Source organism: Grammomys surdaster, unplaced genomic scaffold (assembly GCF_004785775.1).
Source record: "Grammomys surdaster isolate TR1022 unplaced genomic scaffold, NIH_TR_1.0 353, whole genome shotgun sequence".
NCBI lineage: Eukaryota > Metazoa > Chordata > Mammalia > Rodentia > Muridae > Grammomys > Grammomys surdaster.
This window is the reverse complement of record NW_021604772.1, coordinates 82,747-106,134: the sequence shown is the minus strand read 5'-3', so window position 1 is coordinate 106,134 and position 23,388 is coordinate 82,747. Positions and strand designations below refer to the sequence as shown.

General features: G+C 38.6%; 1 protein-coding gene across 2 annotated transcripts in view; it reads left to right on the top strand.

Annotated features, from left to right (window-relative positions):
- Positions 1-23,388, top strand: part of Shroom2 (shroom family member 2) — a 139,417-nt gene that overhangs the window by 103,071 nt on the left and 12,958 nt on the right. For both annotated transcript variants that reach the window (XM_028779480.1, XM_028779479.1), the window contains exon 6: positions 20,851-21,060. In XM_028779480.1, coding sequence (XP_028635313.1) covers positions 20,851-21,060 — 210 coding nt within the window. The remainder of the gene's footprint in view (positions 1-20,850; positions 21,061-23,388) is intronic.

Here is a 23,388-nt window from a genome sequence, read left to right as displayed (position 1 = left end):
GATTTTATTATATAGAGCATAACTAAAAGACCAGCACTTGAGAGATGGAGACAGAAAGATAATGAATTACAAAGTTAGTCTAGGAAGTAAAGTGAGACCCTGTTTCAAAAAATAAATGCAGATTTATTTACAGTTTTGGCAAAATGACTTTAAAATACCTACTACACAGTCTATAAAAGGGATTGAGATCTTTATAAATCCTGGTAATTATTCCTTACTCTAAGAGGTATTTGTATATGGAAACCTATATATCATAAAAGTACTTTCTCTTTAAAAGTAATTTATAATGAATCTCCTTTAAGAATTCTTTTGTGTCATCTTTTTTTAAATAGTCCACCAATTCTGATTTGTGCTGCCTATATACTCATGGATGTCAGGCTCTCCACTGGCAGGAAGTTGAGAGAATAGTATGAAGTAGAAGTAGATATTGGTGGAGTTAAGTGTAGGGAAATGGGAGGTAAATATGATGAAAATATGTTGTGGGCATATATGAAGTTCTCAAAAATTATTTTATTTTTAATGTAGTTTAAAAGTGTAACAATAAGAATTGGGAGATACCTTAGTGTGTAAAGGCACTTGTTGTCAAGTTTGACTTCCAGTATCTACACAGTGAAAAGAAAGAACCAGATCCTGCAAGTTTTCTCCTAACCTCCACACATGTGCTGTGGCATGTATGTACATCCATATCACACACACACACACACACACACACACACACACACACACGATATATCAATTTAGAATTACCAGCTAAAATGGGGGGTAGAAAGTACAATAAGATGGCAACATTTTTTTTTCTCAGCTTTCCTTCTTCCTAACCCAGGAAATAATATTGTTTATGATGTAAAAAATTACCCATAAGTCTGGAATTGTTTTAAATTTCCTTTCAGATTATTTAATTAAAATTAACACTAAAAGGTAGATTTACAGTGATACTAGTTTAAACATATTACTTTTGTTAATTTATCTCATCCACCAAACCTGTCTTCCTACATAAAATCTTACAGCTAATGTGAATTGATGATGTGATATTTATCTAATACTAATAATTCAATCAGCTATAAATGAAGACAGAGAGAATGAGAATAAATATATTTCTAAAATGCAGCCCACACCTAAGTCTTAATTCCATAGGAAGGATCAGGGCCACCTTGAAGACTGGTTAGGAAATATCAAAGGTGGATAAGCCTGGAACAGATTGGAAAGGAAAGAGATCAAACACACATACACACAAACAAATAAACCCAGAACCCACAATAAGGACATATCTCAGAGCCCCTGAATCCTATAATGAACAAAGCTGGAACATTTGAAGCAACAAAATAGAGTAGTGATGGATATCAGCCAACATGTAGAATAAATTCATAGTGTTTACAAAAATGAATGAATAAATCAATGCATGGACAATAGACAGGTCTATCATGCAGACAAAATGTGAGTACACTCTACTTTCATCACTGAGATCTGAAGTATCCCCCAGAGTTGCTATGGTAAAGGCTTGGTAGCAAGTTGATGGCTTTTGGGAAGTAACTAGATCATGAGAGCTCTAACCAAGTGAATGGAGTACTGGGGGATGGTAGAATCTTTTGGAGCTGGGTGTGATTGGTGGAAGTGGGTCACCTGACTGTCTCCTTGGCTATCTTATCGTGTAAGTCCCCATCCTCCTTTCTGCTTCCTGAATGCTATATAGTGATAACACCATGTTTTCTAGAGATGTTGTGATATTTTGACCTTTTCTCATGTAATTGAACACTGTGATACTTTGCCTCACTCTGGCTCGAAGCAAAGCAATGGAATCAGAGTAATCTTGGGTTGAATCCTTGAAACCATGACCCAAAATAAAGCCTTTAAGTTGTTTTTTTCAGATATTTTGTTATAGCAGTGGAAAGTTCAGTATGTGTACCCTCAAGGAGGTGGAGCATAACTCTGGGCCTTCTGTCATCTGATAACATCCTATAGAAGAATGAAGGCTGAAGAGTATGGAGAAAGCTTACAAACTGACCACATGATTGGATTGATACCATAGAAATAAGACATGTTAGCAGTATGTACCCTTTGTATGGTGATGACTAATGATAATTCACCTCTGTAGTCTTTACCTAGAAATTCATAGACACAATCTAATTCTAAAAAGAGGGAAAATCAAATGAATAACATGTTACAGGTACCTGAAAAATCCTCAAAAGTACCAAGAACACCAAAACAAAGGGAAGTTTAATTATTTCCTACACCATTCAGGATGCTGGAACAAAATATCTTAGACTAGAGGATCATACCATCAAGAAGTAGAAGGGAAGGGGTGGACTTAGAGCAAGATAGACTCTTGTAGTGCACACACCGCAGTGTGTCTAGTCACAATCAAAAGGTTCTACTACCAAGTATTTCTGTTGTTGTTTGAAGTATGGCCTCGCTATATAGTCCTGGCTGGCCTGGAGCTCACTCTGTAGACCAGCCTGGCCTCACTCACTCCTGCCTCTGCCTCCTGGGTGTCAGGATTAAAGCCATGTGGTGCCATGCAGACACCACCAATATTTTGAACCATTCTGGAGGCTGAAGTCGAAGGTTAGGGCACTAGCAGATTTGTTGCCTGTGAGATCTCATTTTCTGGCCTAAAGATAAACATTATTTTTTCTCTGTGTTCCTACATAAAGACACTAATCCCACTAATGAGATAGTCACTCTCATGAACTTTTACTCCCCAAGTACTTGACCTCCTAGTTCTTAAAAGAGGCTAAGGTCAGTTGGATGGTTGGTTTTTGAGAAAGGGCTTTACTATAGCTCAGATTATCTATGAACTCACAATCTTCCTGCTTCACCCTCTGCTGTGTGACATTGTTCCTTGAGAGATGTGAACAAATGTCACTCATCCCAGATAGGGAGCTGATGACAGACCAAAGTACAGATAGTGCCAAAGTCCAACTTGGTGAACCAGTGAGTTTTAATGGGGTTACTTACAGGAATGTGGGTGAGGGGTTATTTACAGGAACAGAAAAGTCTCAAAGAGAGCTACATCACCAAAGCCCATCCCAGCATGGGTAATGACTTATAAAAGCTGGAGACCTGGAACATACTATACAAGTTAATAGGCAGCAAGTTGGAAAGTGTCCTTTCCAGGTAGTTCAGTTATTTATAAGTCCTTTCCAGGCAGCTCAGTATGTCTGAGAGTCTTCTAGGAAGCTCAACTACTCTCTGCTTCTTCCAGGCTTGCCTGAGTCTTCTCAGCAGCCTTTACTGTTTTTATACTCTTGAAAAGGGAAGAGACCAGTGAATGTAGTCAGTTCCAGGGACTTTCTGAAGCTATTGAGATTTTTTTTAATCCTGTTTTAACAAGCTTCCCTATAGGATGGAGTGTTTTACTTCCTCTTAGAACATGCTATTGTTTCACCTCACTTTTGTATTCTGCATCTTAAAGAGTTTCCCTCTAATGGAAAGTCTTTACCTAGTAAACTGCTCCACAACACCTTCATCCCGAATTCTCGGATTATAAGAGCATATCTCCACGTCTGCATGGTTATGCTTTTAACATATGCATTTGGGGGGAGGGAGAAACTTTCAGTGTTATAGCACCATCACCATGAAAGGGGCTTAAGAAAATGTAGTCACTATATACAATGTGGTGCCTGCCTGGGATCCTAGGCCAGGAAAGGAACAGTAAATAATATATAATAATTAGTAAAATATAAAATAACTTATAAAAATATAATAATATTAAAATAATATAGGACCTTTAGTTAATATTAGGGTACTAATGTTGAAGTGCCTCAGTACAATATGTAGTACATCAGTCTCAAAATGTACCAATATTAGTTGATTAACTGGGGTAAATATATATCAGATTGTTTTTCATCAGTACAACAAAATGACTGAAGTGGTGAACTTATAAAGGAAAAAGGTTGTTTTAGCTTATGGTTTCAGAAGTTTCCACCTACGGTTGTTTACATTGCTTTTAGGCCTATGATAAAGCAACAAACACATCATGGAAGAAAGACATGATGGGGAAAAACATTTAATTCATGGTAGCAGAGAAGCAGAAGGGGAGGAAGAAGTTGATGTACTACAGTCTCGTTCAAGTATATAATCCTAGTGACTTAACTTCCTTCCTCTTGACCACTACTATGAAATGGAAGAACACAGGACTATGAGAGATACTTAAGATTTAAGTGATAGTATACTATATCATACAAATCTGAAGCTTAATAATAGAGGACAACTTGGTCTATTATATGGAAACTTGTTCCTTTTATTTAAGTTTTCTATAATTATTTTTTTTTTCATTTGAAAATGAAATGTTTGTGTTAGGGATATACCTAGTTGGTAGAATACTGGATTAACATTTTAACATGTGCAAGCCCCTTGGGAGAGGAAGGCAAGGATATCAGGGAGATGACATCACTATATACTAGGATATACATAAAATACTATGTGGACATGAAAAACACTGGAAAGAGTGTGAGCTTTGCAGTCAGAAATACAGGTTCAAATCTTCACTGTGTTTGTATTGGGACACCCAGATTTAATAACCTTTTGCAACACTTTCTCTTAGATTTAAGCATTTAGCATTTAAGAGACACTTATACATCATTGTCCACTGAAGCACTGTTTACAATAGCCAAGTTATTAAATTGGCCTGGCTATCCCATAAACAGAATAGTAAAGAAAAATGTATGCTGCTGACTATATGTATTTTATTTGATCACAAAGAAAAATGAAATATATGCAGGGATGTAGATGAAACTGGAGCTCATCGTGTTTAGCACAATAAGCTAGATCAGGAAAAACGTCTTTTTTTTTCTCCTGTGGAAGCTAGATTAAATACATATACACATATATGCATATAACATGAAAGTAGTAGAAAGGTTAGTATTTGTGAAGATGAAAGATAAGAAGTGGGGTAAATGAAGATAATAGAGTATATGAGCAAACTATGTTATTTAAATGTCTAAAAATGTAGGAAAGAAACCCATAATGCTGTAAAAGAGAATATATACTAATAAAAAAGTAAATGCTTAATGGATATAATGATAATAGATTAGCAGTACTACATTAGAGGCTGCAAAATGGCATGTTATTTGGTGAAATGAGCAGGAGTCTGAAATAATTACTGTGTATTGAGAAAAGCTTTATAGAAAAAAGCTGGAAAGTGAAAGCCCTGGTGGCTAAGCCCAGGACTCAGATTTTGAGGGCTGTCTAGGTGGGAAGGAGCTATGAAGAAAATTTGTGAGGGGGCAATTTCTGTTCAGGACTATGGCACTGAGGTTGGGGGTCTGTGGTCAGAGTGGAGGTGGGGCACAAAGTGTTTAAATGCAAGTCATTGTGATGTGATGAATTGAGTGAGTTGGGGTCAGTCTGGTTGCTTTGTCTTCTTGCCCCAGTGCCCTTGCACACAGGAAAAGTTCTGAAACACTTTGTTTGTTAGTTGATGGATTACATTCCTAATGAGTGTGTAATCAGTGTAAGAATATCCACCGTCATAAAATAGGCTATTGAGTGTCTTCTTTAACTTCATTGTAGTTGTAGAGTTGGACCATGTATGCATTTGTGAGAGTTTTCAAGTAGAATTCATGAATGACATTCTTGCAGTGGATTCTTCTATATTTCCACTTTTAGAAAATAGAAAAAGAAGGGACACCCCTCTCCATTCCTAATAGGGGTTTTAAAAGGAGAAGCCTCTTATAGCTTAATCATGGGAAGTGTTGGGAATATTCTCTGAGACCAGATATACTGAGTTCTGAAGTTGACAGAACCTTCATAAACTTGTACATCATAAGGCAGCAGGCTCTGATATTCCAGCTGTTGCCAGCATGCCTTCGTGACTCCACAATGCTGTAGGCAGCAGGATTCTGCGGTGGCAGAGGCGGGCTTTGGGTCCCTGAAGCACTTAGCTGCCTTTGCAGGCTGAGTGAGCCATAGTCTACAGCAGCAAGCAGGGATGCAGGTAAGAGACTCTAGTGCTCCTTCTCAGGGCATATTATCCCTGAGAGGAACTGTTTTAAAAATCACTTGTACTATTTGAGAGGAGGGTGTAGTTTCCAAAGCCTCTTTTGTTCTAGAGTCTTAAAGGGCAGGTTGTTTGTCAGCTCACAATGGCGTGGCTCTGATCTGGCAAGATCTGCAAACATTCTCATTGTTTATTGTTCTGTCTAAAGATGAAAAATCATGCAAATTAGGGTTCAGATTCTGGATGGAGTGCTCTGCAAGCATGCACATATGTGAGAGGGGGCACATTTGTCCATGCTGCATGCATGTTTAAGGACACAGGCAGTTTTTGCAGCCTCGATTTTTAAAGCTGGATGAAAGCACGTTGGAACTGAAAGCTGTCGTCCCTAACTGGTGGAACTGGTAGCCCTTGCTGTGTGGAAAAATTGCTCTGTGTGAGTTTTGCACATGGATGACCCGAGTATGCAGGCAGGAGGAATCTGTGAAGACCTGTCTGCGCTGCCGTTTCTTTCTCAGTAGCCATAAGATGCAGGCATTCTCACTCCTGAGACACTGAGTGTGGGCACTGAAAGAAAATGGTGAGTTAGCCACATCCAAATTGGGGGCTGGGGGGGGTAAAACAAGGTATGCATGTTTGGTCATGCAAACGGTCCATGTGTACATTCATACAGCTTGCTAACTGCAGTGAAAAAAAAACTCTGTGAGGAGAAAATGGAATCTCTCTGGCTTTTAATATTTTAGTTCTTAAAATTTATTATTTGTTTTGATCATGATAATGTTCTTTCTTTAAATGTGTTATTATACATGTGCTTGCATTTTTCATTCTGCCTCTTTCATTGTGATTAAAAATGCAGGTTATTGTTTTGGGCCATGTTGCTAAATGATGTATTGCCTTTGCTGCAGGCAAGGAAGCTTTTGCATGTGTAGAAGGAATGCCATTTTCACAGGGAAATTGCTGCATAGCTATCTCTGTACGAACATACATACACTATCTGAGTCTGTTCTGTATTCACTGACTCACGGGAGTAGGTGTCATCTTGAATTGGACATTTAGGCATTGATTGTGCCAGTGCAGAGGCAAAAAAAAAAAAGAAGAAGAAGAAGAAGAAAAAGAAGGAAGAGGAGGAAAGGCAAATTAAGGAAAGGTTTTCCAAAATCTAGTAGCATTATAACTAAATAGCTTGCTGTCTACCGACTGCATTTTTTTAAATGATTGGAAAATAATTTTTAAGCATAAAATAATGGAACAAATTTGGATGGTTGGCATATTTTCTGGTTGAAGTAGATATTTTTGATGATTTTTGTCATAGAGTATTGCTTTTGTGGTAGAAAAGGAGACTAATAGTCTATATACTTTATATATAGTAGAAAAATATTTTATGTGTACATATACATGTACATGCTCATACACACACAGACACACACACACCTTTGTCTTATGGGAAAAGTTTGCAGGTGCATTCTCATTGATTCAAGCATACACAAAGATATTTTTTTCAACATTCTGGAAATAATCACAAGTGTGTGTCAACTAGATGGTTTACAGAAGACTTCTGCTACCTAGCTGCAGTAACAAATGACTTAGTAAAAGCCTGTTAACTGCTGTGTGCTTTGCACAGACTGGCCACTCCCCCAAAATCTGACTTTGGATGCTGGAGGTTAGGGAAGATTATAATTTATATTGCCTTTTAGAATATATTTATATGGCTCTTACTACTTTAGATTTGTGTGTGTATCTTTCTGTATGTATCTATATGTGTGTTTCTGTATGTGTGTTTATCATGGTTGGGAGCCATAGAAAAAAGCTGGCATTTTATGTCTACCTTGAGCTACTCATCTTTCCCTTTCCTTAGACACTAGAGATTTTACCTGGCTTCTGCTAGAGCAAGTTAGCAGTCAGATCATTGACAGGAGAATTGTAGACATTTCTGGATGTCCAAAGAGATCCAGAATCTATTTAATTATTCACTCTTCTTACCCTCACCCGTTTAAAATAAATTTTTAGATAGGGTGGGAAGATAGCTCAAATTAATATAAAAAATTTAAGACAAAATTTAAATCATCCTTAATCTCCTCACCCAGTGATTCCACTGTAGAACATGAAAGTATGTGCTTTGAAGTCTTGTTTCAGCAAGAATATATATTTTACATATGCAGTGTTTCTCCACATAGTGTATGCAAACTGCCTTTTAAAAATACAAAAACATTTTATATGTACTATGCCTGGTATTCTAAGATATGAGAAGTCTGTCTTATAGTTATAAACATTTAAAGCTGCTTCTAGCCATTCACAATTATAAAATAAGACTTTAGAAAGCATATTGTACTGAGAGAATCATACACTTCCATGCAGGTTGTCTTAAGGAATGATAGATACATATTTATATCACCTTGTGGACCTATGAAGTGTATTCTTGCTATTTATGCCTCATTCATCAGCAGCCTAGAAGTCCTGTTTTTCTCACAATTTTGCCAATATTAAACATTAATTTGTAATTCTGTGATTTATTAAGTAACCGACTTTTAACATACATTTCTTATGGGCTTGAGAAAGGCCATCTTCTTTCGTATATTTATTGGCCTTTTTTTTATTCATTACTGTTCACATTGCAGTGATAAGTGGGCTGTTCTTAACCATTGTCTTTTAGGTTACAGTACATTTGTGCAATATGGTGTATATTTTTCAAGCATTTACAGTGGGTTAGGGTTAGATTATTTCTAACCCTAACCTCTTGTTATTGAATCCTTTTGTATGGCCCACATTTGCTGACTCTATTACCAGTTCTGTATTTTAGTGGCCGCCAGCTTTTAGCAACTATGTGTTATTGTTGCCAGTGTCTAGTTACTGATTGTATGGCATTACGTGCAACCATCTACAGTTCTGTCAATTCTGAAATGGTCTTCAATCCTTTGCAAAGAAAAAAGAGTGGCTAAGGATGATGTATTAGGTTATATTGTAAACAAATGGAGAACTCAGAAGACAGATCTAAATCCTAGCTTAGAACAAGTTACTTGCTTCTGGTAGGACTTGCTGACAGTTTGTAGGAGACTGGAGTGCTCAAGTATTAGAGGACAGTGCTATGTTGTATGTACTCTGCTATGTTCTTAGTCTGCAAAGTATTTGGTAAATGAATTGGCTATTCTGAGGACTTTAGACATGTTTGTGATCCTAGCATTTGTAGTTGCTAAGGTAGGAGGACACCAAGTTCCATGGCAGAGTAAGCTACATATTAAGATGCTGCCTCAAACAAAGAAACAAAAACTGGAAGAGGAATTCAAGGTTGATCTGAGTGCTATGATCTTCAGTCATCACCTCCATGATTGACCCTGGTCTGTTTCTTTCACATAGTTTCCCAATATACCACAAATAAGCTAACCAAATCCTGGCTCCAGGGATGCTCTTTGATATTAAATTAAGATAAATAGTATATTACATGTAGGATGAAGTCATTAGATATATACTCCTTTCTGATTCAAATGGTAACTCTCCAACTGATTTTACTATAACCTATGGCCACATTTCTATTAGTAAATCTCTCAGTAAATTGTACTGTGTGCAATCTTGGATTTTTTAGCCTATCTTTTTTTTTTCTTTTCCCTTTCCTAAAAAATATGTAAATGAATGTTTTGCATGCATGCATGTATGTGTGTGTGTGTGTGTGTGTATGTATGTATGTATGTACACCTGTTGGATTCCCTGGAACTGTGGTTACAGATGTTTGTGAACCTCCATGTGGGGGCTGGAAATCAAACCTGGGTCCTCTGCAAGAGCAACAAGTACTCTTAACCACTGAGCCATCTTTCCAGCCCCTGTCTATTTTCCCCCTCATAAGTATCACAGTATTTGGGGGCAGGTTTTCATATGACCAAATTGTTCTAGAGCAGTATATTCTGATAAAACTTGGTTTATAAACCATGTAGCACACAAGCTATTTAATACTCATACTTTTTCTTAATGAAAGTGACATGCCAAACCAAGGATTAAAATTTCTAGTTTGCTAATCCCTGTTCTACATAGCGAGACATATGCTAAAATTTTAAAATCACAAGTGGCCTGGCCTGGAGCTGCCAAGCTTTTTAATCTCAGCTACTTGGGAGGCTATGGCAAGAAAATCTAAATCCATGCACAGGTTGGGCAATCTATGCAAAAGTGAAAAGTAGAGGATTGGAATTATAGTTTAGTGGTAGAGTGGTTGTCTCATAGGCCTGAGGCCTTAGGTATTTGCAGTTCTCAGTATTGTCAAAGGTGAAATAACATTAACAACAGAGTGTGTATAAGTGCTCATTTTTATAAACATTGTGAAGGATATAAGGAAAGTGTTAAGGCTAGTGATATACCCCAATTGGTTGGTAAAGCATAGCATCCAGCAAGCCCTGGGTTCAATCCCAGTACTACATAAACTGGGCATTATGGTGCACACCTGAATTCCAGAATTGAGGAGTTAGAAACAGGAGGATCAGACGTCCAGGGTTATCTTTTGCTATATAGTTAGCTCAAGATCAGCCTGAGACACATGAGACCCTGCCTCAAGAGAAGTAAGGAGGGAGGAGGGGACAGATAGAGAGAAGGATGGAGAGAGAGAATGAATATGTATATGAGAATGCCAGAAGAGGAGACATAAGATTTTATGTGGTGGAAGCTGTGATGAGGTTTAAAAAGCTATGTTTTTTAAAAACGAACTTTCCTGGCCTCTCTAAATCAGGGACAGTGTTGCTCCACCTAAGTGGAGCTCCACAGCTTTCATTTTGAAGGTGTATCATTTCAAAGAGATGTCTTGGCCCGAGGCTCATGGAGTTGTTCTGACTGTAGGAACATGGGTAGTTTCCCCCTAAACCTGGGGCTATGAAACATTCAGTGTCACCACTTTTATAGATAATGATTACTTCCTTTGGAAGGGACATTCCGAGCCAAGAATTAAAATGCAGGAATATAGCTTTTGTGTACATATACTACATGTAGTAGGTAGAAAAGTGGGAGAGAAGGAATTTGTGAGGGGAAGTTTTGCAAAACAGATTCTTAATGTTTTCTTGACATCCAAATTGCTTGGAAGGCTGGTTTTGAAATAGACTTGGAGATGTGTCATCCTTCACTATTCAACCCTCTGCCAGGCCTTCTGACTAAGTTTAAGAAGAGCCCAGTTTCTTGCTACATCAAATCTTGGGACCAAGTGTAAAGGGATGGAGTCACAGAAATGAGAAAGGCCTTGCCACAGGTTCTCAGAATGTATTTTGTAAAAGCATACATAGTTCACTGGGATACTTGAGCAGTAGTTAGAGATTATAATCTCTAAGTTCAGGCTGTTGTGTGTGCATGTGCATACACAAGTACATGCTTGTTCACATGTATTTGTGTACATCCCACATGCATGAAGAGTCCAGAAGTCTATGTCAGTGTCTTTCTTGATCATTCTCCACCTTATTTTTGAGACAATCACTTAACTTAAAACTCATAAGTATGATTGATTCATCTGGCAGGCCAATTGAGCTTCAGAGCATCCTCTTATCTCCAACCCTCCCCCCAGCATTAGGGTTACACAGACACACACACACCATACTCAGCTTTTACATAGATGCTGGTGACCCAAAATCAAGTCCTCATGCTTGCACAGCAGACATTTCCCCAGCCCACTCCCCTGTTTAAAAATTCCTGTGTAGTAGTAAAAAGTCAATGCCTATTAATTTGGGTTTGTATCATCTGTGAGTGAAATTTCTCTTTTAATATTTCTTCTCCCCGACCCATTTAATCACAAATGATTTATCATTTTTTTCTAATTCAACTTCATTACTACTTGGCATCTGAGTCTCTGTAAGCTAAAATGAAATCCCAAGGAAACCGCAAACCTTTTTATCCATCTGTGAAGACATTGAAGAAATAAAATTCATCTGGTTTTCTAAAGTAATTGCTTTTCCCACATGGCATGAAAAACACAGGCTGGCATAGAGAGAAAAGCTTTAGCCAGGAGGCATTGTAGTAAACACATTACCGAAGTCAGGATGCTTCTGGGCTTGTGTTCTCCCCAAAGTGCATCCAACAAGATAGAAGACTTTGACGACTGGGTATGGTAGTGTATATTGCTTTCTCAACTATTCAAGAAGTTCATTCAGGCTTGCCTGGGCCGCATGGAAAGTTTGAGATCAATCTCGGCTGCATAGTGAGACCTTCTCTTAAGTACATCTCCCCTAAATCCCCAAAGAAAAATACAGGAAACTGGGGAGATTGGATGAGTAGATAGATGCTGGAGTGGTGGGGCAGGAGAGTGTGGGTGGGCTGGGGAGCACTCTCATGCCCGCAAAAGGGAGGGGGAGGGCAGATGTGGGATAGGGGGTGGCATAGGGGTAGCTGAGAAGTGGGATATCATGGGAAAGGGGGTAACCAGGAAGTGGGATATCATTTGAGATATAAACAAATGGAATGATTAATAATAGTAAAAAAAAGGCCAAAAAAAGATCCAAGTGTTTGAACAAAACTTACAGAAATAGTTTTCTTCCTTAGCATCATAAGCATAATATGTCTGTTATTTTAGCAAGTACTGGTTAATCATCCCTAGTCTACAAACCTAAAATCTAAAATTCTCTTCAATCAGAAACAGCGCCCACATAATACCACAAAAGACAAATTTCTACATTTGTCCTCACATTATACTGTGATGGGTTGCAGTCAAAATTCAGGTACACTAAAAATAGTATATTAAAATGATCTTTCAGCTATATATGAAACGTGTAAAATGTAAATGTGTGTCTATAAATATAAGTGCATGGCACAAGTTAGAATTATCGCATTCATGTTTATAATTAAGTTTCATATCATTAAGTTCATATATATATACATATATATGTGTGTGTGTGTGTGTATATATATATATATATATATATATATATATATATGAATGAAAATAGTCTAAAAAGTCTTTTAATTACAAATTCAAATACTTCTTTCCCCAAACATTTGAAATAAGAGATACTCAACTATGTTGTTTCCATGCCTGGAAATTGGACAGTCAGAGGATAATCAGACAGTCTTTATTCTACAGCTGCTTATGCTCTGAGAAGTCTGATGATTAATTGGCATTTCTAAGAATGTAACTGGTATCATTATTCTTAAATGTTTGTGCTCTTTAAATGTTTATTATGAACTCTGTGCCTTTGTTGATTGGTCAATTGGTTAACTGATTGCCTCTTTGACGTTCTAGTGCCATATCCCACTGTTTCATTTCCCACTTCATTTGACAGTTATGAGATGCCATGTTGATGGAAGAGCTTCCTGCTTATACTTGAACAAGAAATTTATGTGACTGCTAAGAATTATCAGGAATGTGGGAAGGGTTTGAGAAATACCAGAAGCTCACCTGGGAGACTTGTATGTGGAACAGCTTGGGTGTCCTGTATCCTAGCTGCCTGACTTCTATACAGAGATCTAACTGATACATCCCTCTAAGCTGTAGGGCAGATTAGTTATCTATGATTGATGATGAGTAAGTCTACTCTTGCCCAAATCACTTTTCTCTATACCCATAGCCAGAGGAAATGTACTTCCCGGATGCCACATTCAAACTGTAAATGTGAAACTAAAGAGAACATGGGACTTAAGTGATGTTGACATTTCCCCTTCATGGAAACACAGCTGTTTCCAAGGCAAGGATTCTGGGTTCCAGCCTAGTTCTTCTATGAGTTAATTGGGCACTTCAAAAACAAATTGGGCAGCTAGCCCTCAAGTGTGATTCTTGGGCCACAGTTCAGAACTGCTTCTATTCATTATTTGTTCTCTCTCTCTCTCTCTCTCTCTCTCTCTCTCTCTCTCTCTCTCTCTGTGTGTGTGTGTGTGTGTGTGTGTGTGTGTGTGTGTGTGTGTGTGTAGGTAGGTAGGTAGGTAGGTAGGTAGGTAGTAGAGGGAGTGTGTTTATAATAGAAGTATATGCTACATCACACATGTGAAGGTCCATCTTAGATAGTAGTCCTTACCTCCTACCTTGTTGTTAACAGGATCTCTTATTGTTTCACTTTTGCACATACCAGGCAGCTGGCACACAAACGTTTAGGAATTCTGTTCTCTGCCTCCTACCTCTACATGGAAGCAATGGAATTACTGGTTTTCAACACTTACACAGCAATTGCCTTAGCCAGTGAGCCACTTATTCAACCTGTATTGCTATTCGTGACAGCATACTGTGGATTATAGATAATGTGTAAGGCATGTTAGCATTTTGCATCATGCTTTAATGAAAGGAAGAAGTATCTCTGTGCCTTAGTTATTTTTCTGTTATTGTACCAAAACACCATGACCAAGGCAACCTATATAAGGAAATGTTTAATTATGGTTTCAGGGGGTTAGACTCTATGATAGTGAAACATAAGCATGGCAGCAGGAATATTTCAGAACTCACATCTTCAGCTGCAATTAGGAGGCAGAGAGAGAACACACTGGGAATGGCACTGGTCTTTTGAAGCCTCAAAGCCTGCCCCCAGTGACACACCTCATTCAACAAGGCCATATTTCCTAATCCTTCCTAAAGAGTTCCACCAACTAGGAAACAAGTATTCAAGTATGTGAGCCTAGGAGGGCATTCTCATTCAAACTACCACACTCAGTGTTATCATCTGTTGAAAGTTTATTCTGTCTGTCATAGCCCAGAGTTCTATCGATAACCTTGATACCTCTAAATCACTGAGTGGCTAGCTTGGCCTCTTGGGGAAATGTTCTTCCTAACTCAGAAGACTAGGCTGTTCTGCCTGAGTTTTATATATTCTTTTTTTTTTAATTATTTATTTTTTCTCAAATCGTAATTCATTCACACAGGGGTTATAAACACAGAAAGGCAGGATGTGGAAAAGGGGATGACACTGAAGTGTGGGTGTTCAGGGGGAATACAGATATCTTTCAGAACCGGGTATCAGCTGGGTGAAGGTTCAGGGGACAAGTCACTATGACTCTGCCTATGACTCGCTTGTCCTTATCTAAGTTGGTATTGTCTGCCAAGGCTACCTATTTACAAGGTCTATGACTACTCGGGCTGGTAAATTTCCACAAAAGCTGCCTGATTACAATAGCTTATAGCCATCTGTTTCAGTGTTTTTCCACAGAGACACAAGACTTGGTGTTAGTATACATGTATGACAGGCCTATTGCTGAATTTAGGCCTATGGCTGATTTTAGGCCTTCAGTGTGTAAGCAGGGCTGCCCCTGACATCTCCTCCCTTCTCTAAGTATAGAAGGGTTGTGGTGATTCTAATCTTGCGAAGGCGGGGATAGAGGCCTGAACTCCAGTATTTGAAGGGGACCTTGTAATGGCTCCAGTCCCCCTGTCGTTGTCCAGTGAGGCATGAGGGCCATACCCGTCTCGATGTCTTTTTCCTGGAGAGGGGATACTTTTGACATCAACCCCTATGCAGTCAGCCTTCTCCTTCAGGGAACCCAGAGAGTTTTATATATTCTGCCTTGGCTGTGTGATTTGTATATTAGACAGCAGTTATATGGTGATTTTGTCATGGAGAACAATGGATGGTTCTGTTCACCTACAGACCATCTGTTGCATATGTCTTAGATATATGGCTCAGAGGAATTCTACCCAAATCCTCCTATTATGCCATGGGATCTCTGTGCCTTGGTACTTAACACCAAGTTATGGTTTGAATCTGACATGTCTCCTACATTCAAACTCATGGTTTGAATGTTCAGTCACTGCTCATAGCACAATTTTGATGGTTGTGGAATCTAGCTAGTAGAACTAGGGGTGAGCCTTTGAAGGTTATTCCTGCCCCTTATCCTTCTTCTGGCCTGCTTTCTCTGTATCCTGTTCCACTAAGATATGAAGAGGCTCCATCACATGTTCCCGCTGTCATCAGACTACTTCACCATGTTATCTTCAGCTGTGATGGATTGAAATTCCTCCAAAACCAGGAGTCCAAAGAAAGCTTTCTTTCCATGTTTTATCACATATTTTATTACAGTAACAAGAAAAGTGAGTAATACACACCTGTATGAATACAGTATAGCCTGTGATAACCATGTATCTGAAAGGATATAAAGCATCCTCAGGTTTGTTTGCTAGTTAGATAGCACAAGGCTGATTATACCATGGATCATGATTTGAAGTATCTGCCAGCAAAATCCCCAGGATAGAAGGGACTCATATTTTACTAAGCCTCATACACTATGCCATTGATAGAGCAATAACTGACCATGAATCAAGAGTCCTGTTCCTGTCATTGACACCAAAAGCTAAAAGACTTGGAAAATTTTCCCATCATCTTTTATAAAGGTAACTATAAACTCCATTAGCAAAACAGTGGTTAATTAGTTACAATAGAGCAGTAAAACAAATTTTTATTTAGGTTGTCCATACATAAAGTTATTTCACCAAAGACTTAGCTGTTTGCATCTTGAAAAAGTACCACCCCTCTATGTATAACATTCTTCACAGTGAATGACAACAAGTATATTTATGTATCAAATGAATTGCCTTTTAGGCACTGGAGAAAACAGGTTATAGGTCTCCCATGGAAATTCTTTGTGCTCAGCTAGGAGCACAGGCTGAATAGAAATGAGCTGTAAGGTTACTTCAGTGTCCCATGCTAGGGTGGAAGATTGGAATAGGGCTGGCATGTCTAAGGACCCATGTAGTAAGGAGACAGGTATGCCCAAGATGTGACTACAGAGAGCAGGGAACAGAAACTGAGAACATTGAATCCAGATTTCTCAGCTGCTATAGTAAGCAGATGGAGTCTGGAAGTAAAACAGCCATTCCTCATATGCAAAAACTTCCCATTGTGGTCTGAGGTCAATTGTCTCCAGGGCAGGATCAGATATGTCAATTTAAAAAATAGGCTAAGATTTCTAGAACTTTTGTCTGTTTTCCTCCATTGATGTTATGAACATGCTATACCAGAACATTCACATTTGTGCCTTTCTATGGTGCCAGCACAAAGTATGTCATCAGTTTCATTGGCAGGAATTTGCCAAGTAGTCCCATCAATCTCTGTGGGAATGAGTATGCTATGATGAGCTCTGTTGAAGGTTTGTTTTGAGTTTAGCTGTAAAAATGAGGAGTGGAACTGTGAAGGCCATAGAATTAGATCTAGACAAAAGAATATTTGGCAAATCCAGACAGACAAACAAGCAAAGTGACATGGGATATATGTACATGACGTAGCCACATATACACAGCCACATGTTTACATGTATAACATACAACACAGTAGGAATACATAGCACAACACACATACACATATGCCATATATACACACCACTGGCACACATGTACATTTACATAAATATCTGCACAGATGACATATATAGCATATACAGTATATATCTATTTATAAATATACGTACATTCAAACATATCACAGACATATCATACTAGACTCTGTCTGCACTATATATCTCTTGAACATCATTAAAAACAGATTTGAATTTGATTTCAACAGAACTCAAAATTGCTACATTTTAGTCCTTTTTTATTCTGTATATCTGTGACCTGGTTTACTAGACTCTTACTAACTGTGACAGTTAAAATTAGTTGGTGATTTTATACTGTTGATTCTGAAAGCTTCAATTGGAAATGGGCCAAGAAAAAAAGAGAAGGGCAATTATGAGTGACTAATGTGAGTGACTAATAATGCATAGATTTTAGCAACAAATTGGTGTTCATTTGATTCTGGTTATATAATACAATACAGTGGCTATTTATCAAATAATACTAAGTACCAGGATCTTTTGACTGGGAGCATGGCTACTACATTTCAGGAACTGCAGGGAAAGCAGCTCATGTATGTTCCAACTTTTTTGAAATGACACATGAGACAGCTAACACATGACTTCTCAGAATGCATCCTCAGTTTGACAGCAATCCAATGTCCTATAATGGGGTCCTAGAAATTAGGATCCCTGAAGGAAATACCTTGCTGGGAATCAAAGTGACCTTTACTTAAAGCCCTGCTTTATCTCCCAGTTCCCATAACTGGTACCACACAGCTACATGTGCATTTCTTGTCCTTTGTTCTCTCTTTTGTATAAATTAGGATACTGCTGTGAGCAAGGCAGAGACATACTGAGAATTTCTTTTTCCTTGATTTTGTTCAGAAATGTAATCAATTCTTTTTTCCATATATATAATGAACAAATGTGTATGTGTGCTGATTCAGGTTAAAGTTCAGAAGGAACTAAGCTTTGTAGCTAGGAGCTGCACTAATAGGAGTTTTGCAACAAAAGCAGCTGTTAAACTAGGTATTGTTCCCTAAACTATCTACTATTCTGCTTAAGATACTTTGGTGAGACTTCAGACAAGAAGCTTCTGTGAATGTCTCTGTATACTACAAATAGAAAATGGCACTTCTTTTGAGTTTTATTTGTTTTCTTGCTCTAGTAAGTTTAGTAGTTTTGTCGCAATTTGTTTTCTAAACAGTCTTTAATCTCCTGAGCAATAACACAAGCATGCCTGCCCTCGTAGATGGCTCATGAGGACCTAAGTTGTTTTGTTTTGTTTTCTTCGTGATGTCAGGTAAATTAGGGTCCCCTCATTAATAAAAGAAATAAGAATGGAATCAAATAGAAGCTTGAGGACAATTTCGTTAGAGTTTAAAAGAACCCCAGGGCAGGCAAGTGTAAACTTAAGTAGCTCGGGAGAAGGGTGAGAATGGAGGAAAGAAAAAGCCATGCTAACTGAGTTAAACCAGTAGGGAGGTCAACCACATAGTGGGGAGCAGAGCTTTATAGAAAAAATGAAAAGAGGGGTGGGATGTAGCTTAGTTGGTAGATTATCTTCTTACAAAGAATGAAAAAGCTAAAAGTACCAGAGAAAATATATTTAGGCTTTGGCCAGCATTGAAAAGAAAAGAGAAGACAAATAGCAAAAGAAAAAGTTATACCTTTCTAAGTCAGGCAGACCCTACAGAACCTCATGGCAGCTTGTAGAGACTACACTGAGGAACAGGAATTCAGGGAAGCAAAAGTACATTATTTAAAAAGCTATTCCTTCTATCATTTTTAGCATGATTTTAAGATGAACCCACCCTCTTGAGGGATGGTCCCTTAGCTAGGTCAATAACCTGTCTAGGAATGTTAAATCTCTACACAGGCTAGAGACTTCATCTTCTCTACCAGACGAAATAACTTCCTCTGAGTCTTTATTGCTGCTGTGTCATTAGGGTATCAGTTTCTAGCTCCATTGCTAGTGGAGTTTAACTACTTCTGTTTGTAGGGATACAGGGCAGCAGAGAGGCGCTGGCTCTGCTCTATTCTGGAATATGTTAGCCCAGGAAGGGACCCTCCCCTCCCTTTTCCCCAGGACACAACAGGGTTATCATCCACAAGACAGGGTGCTGATATGATAGCCTGCAGATCCCACCTGTATCACCCTGATATTATACATCATGAGCAGGTTGTAACAAGTGCAGAAGCTCAAGTACTCTAGGTATGAAACAGGGATGGGTTCCTCTTCTCAGTGACTAGGATATGTCCACTCATTGCTACTTATACATGCTGCCCTTGTCTGAGTCAGTAGCAAAGTTTTCTTGGCAGTGTGCTCCTACCCCTACTCTCACCAAGCAACCTATGGGTCAAACTTAGGGCCTTGACATATTAGGCAAGTATTCAACCACTGCACTATATATCCTATCCCTCAAAAATCAACTGATTGTTTTTGAAACAACTCACTTTGTAGCCCAGGCTGGCTTTAAACTAGATGCATTCTTTCTTTTTGGCCTCCCAAATACTGGGATTATGTGAAATACCATGCCCAGCCCAGAAGTCAATTTTAGACTGAGAATTGCTCTTTTCCTTAAATCAGAGGTTTGTTTTTCTCCTTGGGCTTTGTTTGGTGTGGTATGTTGGCAGAGGTACTGTACACTGAATTGTTGCAAGTTTGCTAGTGGTCAACCCATAGGCTTTAATAATGGCATAGACAATCATACATCAAGACCAGCTTCTGTATGTGTGTCATGGGCAGGCCTATGTGTATATGTGCATATTCATATATATGATATGATATGATATGATAGTATAAGGAAAAACTCTGTAAGTCATAGCTGCTTCCAAAATAAGCAGTTGTTTTTCTCATTTCTCATGTCTAATTTTAAGGTTTTTATGACTGAATTGATTCTTGGCTCATCTTAAAAAGGCCTATCCCTGTGTATATGAGCATTTCCCATATGCCATGTAAAAATATTACAACTTGAAGTAGATAGTCACAAATATTTTTGGATCTGACAATTTTCACCAAAACATGATTTTTCTTTTGGAGGGTGGGTATTTATTTTAGGTATTTATTTTATTTTTAGGGGGCTATTAAAGTAATATAGTTGGTATATACATATGGGTCTATACCAGATCTATATATATATGTGTCACCAATGCCTCATATTCCATATATAACATGTTCCACATATAGCCTAACATTTAACATGTGTTACAGATCACAAGTGTCAGTGGACACAGGTGATAGAAAGTGAGCCAAAAGAAAAGATCCTAATTGGAATTTTTGCCTAATTTTTATTCCATCATCTTCTAGACAAGCTGATGCCCAGTCAGTCTGAGAACATTGCAGGACCTACTGTAACAGAACTCACAGGCCAATCCCATATTGCCTGAATTGTCCCACTCCCAGGAAGACCCAGAGCTCCACAGGAGGGCTTGGACTAATCTGGGACTCTACCTTGAGAATATACATACTCAGAGGAGTAGACACTGGTGACTCAGGACCACAAGTCTAGGATCCTCCTTCACCCCTGCCTGCTCAGAAACACACTTTGTGGTCAATGAGCATGGCCATATACCCTAAGGAGGCAGTCTCACCTTAGAGGCCTTCATTACCTAATCTTGAGCCCAGGAAGTACTAGGGCCTCGATGGTACATCTTCACCTGACTGTCCTTACCAACATCAGTTACTGAGTCCATGGGTGTGATTCCCTTTCTCATAGCTCCTCTGCGGTCAGCAGTGCTCAGCCACAGGACAGCCAGCATGTGAATGAGGATACAACTTCTCCTCAACCAGAAGCCCAGCTCTCTTCCAAGTGTCAACACCTACAGACATCAGCCATGGAAACTTCTCGCTCCCCTTCACCTCAGTTTGCCCCACAGAAGCTAACAGACAAGCCTCCTCTGCTTATCCATGAAGACAACTCAGCAAGGTATTGTCCTATTACAGCATGCTATGTATTTATCCCATGCAGGCTTCAAGTGTTTGTTGCTGAAGCCTTGCTGCAGCTTCAAACACTGGGGTAAAACTTGGTCATGGAAAATTGTGGGGAGAATGAAACACAGCTCAAATGATCAGTTGTGATTTTGTGACATCATGATTTCCTTTGTCTGAACTTAATACATTTTCATTCACCTTACTGTCTTATACATGCCAACTATACATATATCAAAATCAGGTTTAGCCTAAGTATAAGACCGAAGAATCTTTAGGTAAGTTACTTTAGGCAACTTTAAGTAAAGTTGAGTAATGTACAGTATTTTCATAGTCTTTACAATACTCCTTTCCTCCTTTTTGTTTTTGTTTGTTTGAGACAGGATCTTAATGTATAACCTGAGTTGGTCTTGAACCCACTATGTAGCTTAGACTGTCTATGTAACCTAATCTTTCTTTGAACTCCTTATCCTGTTGCTTCTAACCTCTATAGTGCTAAGATAGCCAAGGACTCTGTCAACTGAGCTATATCCTTAGCTTCTCAACCTACCCCCTTTAAACTCTGAAATAACTCAGATAAAAGGCCAAGTGCCATGGGTTACCTCTTTTCAAGTTATTGGTCAGTGTGGTCTCATAGACTCTAACCATAATAGATTATTGTCATTGCTTTTGGTTACCTTCCAGAACTTCATGTCTATTGCCTATTGCAGAAGACACCACATACTTGAGTCATAAAACATGGAGAAAACAAGTTGGTAATGACATTAAAGCTTCATTCCCACCGGTTAGCTTTCATAGTACAAGAAGGTGTTATGGATGATACTAGGGAAGAAGTAACTAATAGCCTTACCCAGCTTTGAACTCTGGAGATTATAATAATGAACTGACAAAATATGCCTACTCATGAAATAGTGACAGGAGTGTTAAGGGAGGTTTTAAGGCCTGTTTCACAAAACGGAGCTTATGTTTCCTACTGTTAACAATGCCATAGACTGTAGGAGAGAACTAACTACTACCATTCCGCTATGTAGACGTAGCATTAAACCCTCCCTTAAGTACTTGTCCTTATACCCATAGGTTGGTGCATCTCTTAACTCTCATCAAAAAAGCTTCTTTTGTAATAGCTAGCAATTAACACAGTGATCTACAACTTTTAAGCATCCAGAAAATAGGAAACTTCTAAGTTTTCAACCTTAAATGGAACATTGATATCACACCTCCTCTTCCCAAAGTTCATTGATCATTGTGGAAGAATAGCAGAGGTAGTAAATGACTATAGTGAAACTGATTTCCAGACAGGACAGGGCAGTTGTGCACATGAGGTCACAGTAGCTTTGACTGTATACACAAGATCAAGGCACACAAGTCCCAGCATAACTAGAAGACAGGTTCACAAAGAAGCTGTTGGCAATCAGTGGCTGCTGGGAGAGGAGAGTCAGTTTTCTTTCAAGATATGGCCACTGAAAGGCTACCCATGCTCCAGTAGATAGTCCTATACCTATGCACATACTAACAGCACAAAGTGAACTCAGTGGTTTTAAAAAACAAAACATAAAATTGAGAAGGAATAGTGGAAGAATGTGGGGTAGATTTGATGAAAACATAAGTATGTATGAAATTCTCGAACAATAAAAAATAAGTTTAGAAAGGACATCATTGATTTTATTATTGCATCTCTGTCTTAGTTAGGTTTCTATTGCTATGATATACACCATGACCAAAAGCAACTTGGGGATGAAAGGATCACTTTCCCCTCACAACTTATAGTCCACCATTAAAGTAAGTCAGAGCAGAAACTGAAGCAAGAGACCTTGGAAGGAGAAACACTACTATTGGCTTCCTCCCCAGGCAGTCTCAGCATGCTTTATTATACAACCCAGGACCTCCCGCCAAAGTAAGTGGGGTCCCCACATCAACATTAATCATGAAAATGTTCCAGACTTGCCTAGAGACCAATCTGATGGAGGCATTTTCCAGTTGAGGGTCTCTCTTCCCAGAGAACTCTAGCGGATATGACATTAACAAAAAAGCCAACCAACACAGTCTCCAGTGACTCTGTTAAATCCACAGATTTATGTGTGTGCCTCAGCTGTGTTTTATGTCTTAAATAATATCATTTAAGCATCTTTCAGTTGGTATCACTGTTAGGGATAAAGAGAGAAGAGACTCTAGTCTGGAAGTTTCTGCTTTAATAGAAACTCATAGGCTGAGTAGCTTAGAAACAACAGACATGGCTGGCTTCTGTTTCTAGAGGCTAGAAGACCAAGGTCAAAGTGTGGCAGATTCAGAAAAGTACTTTGTAGATGGCACCTTCTTGCTGTGTGCT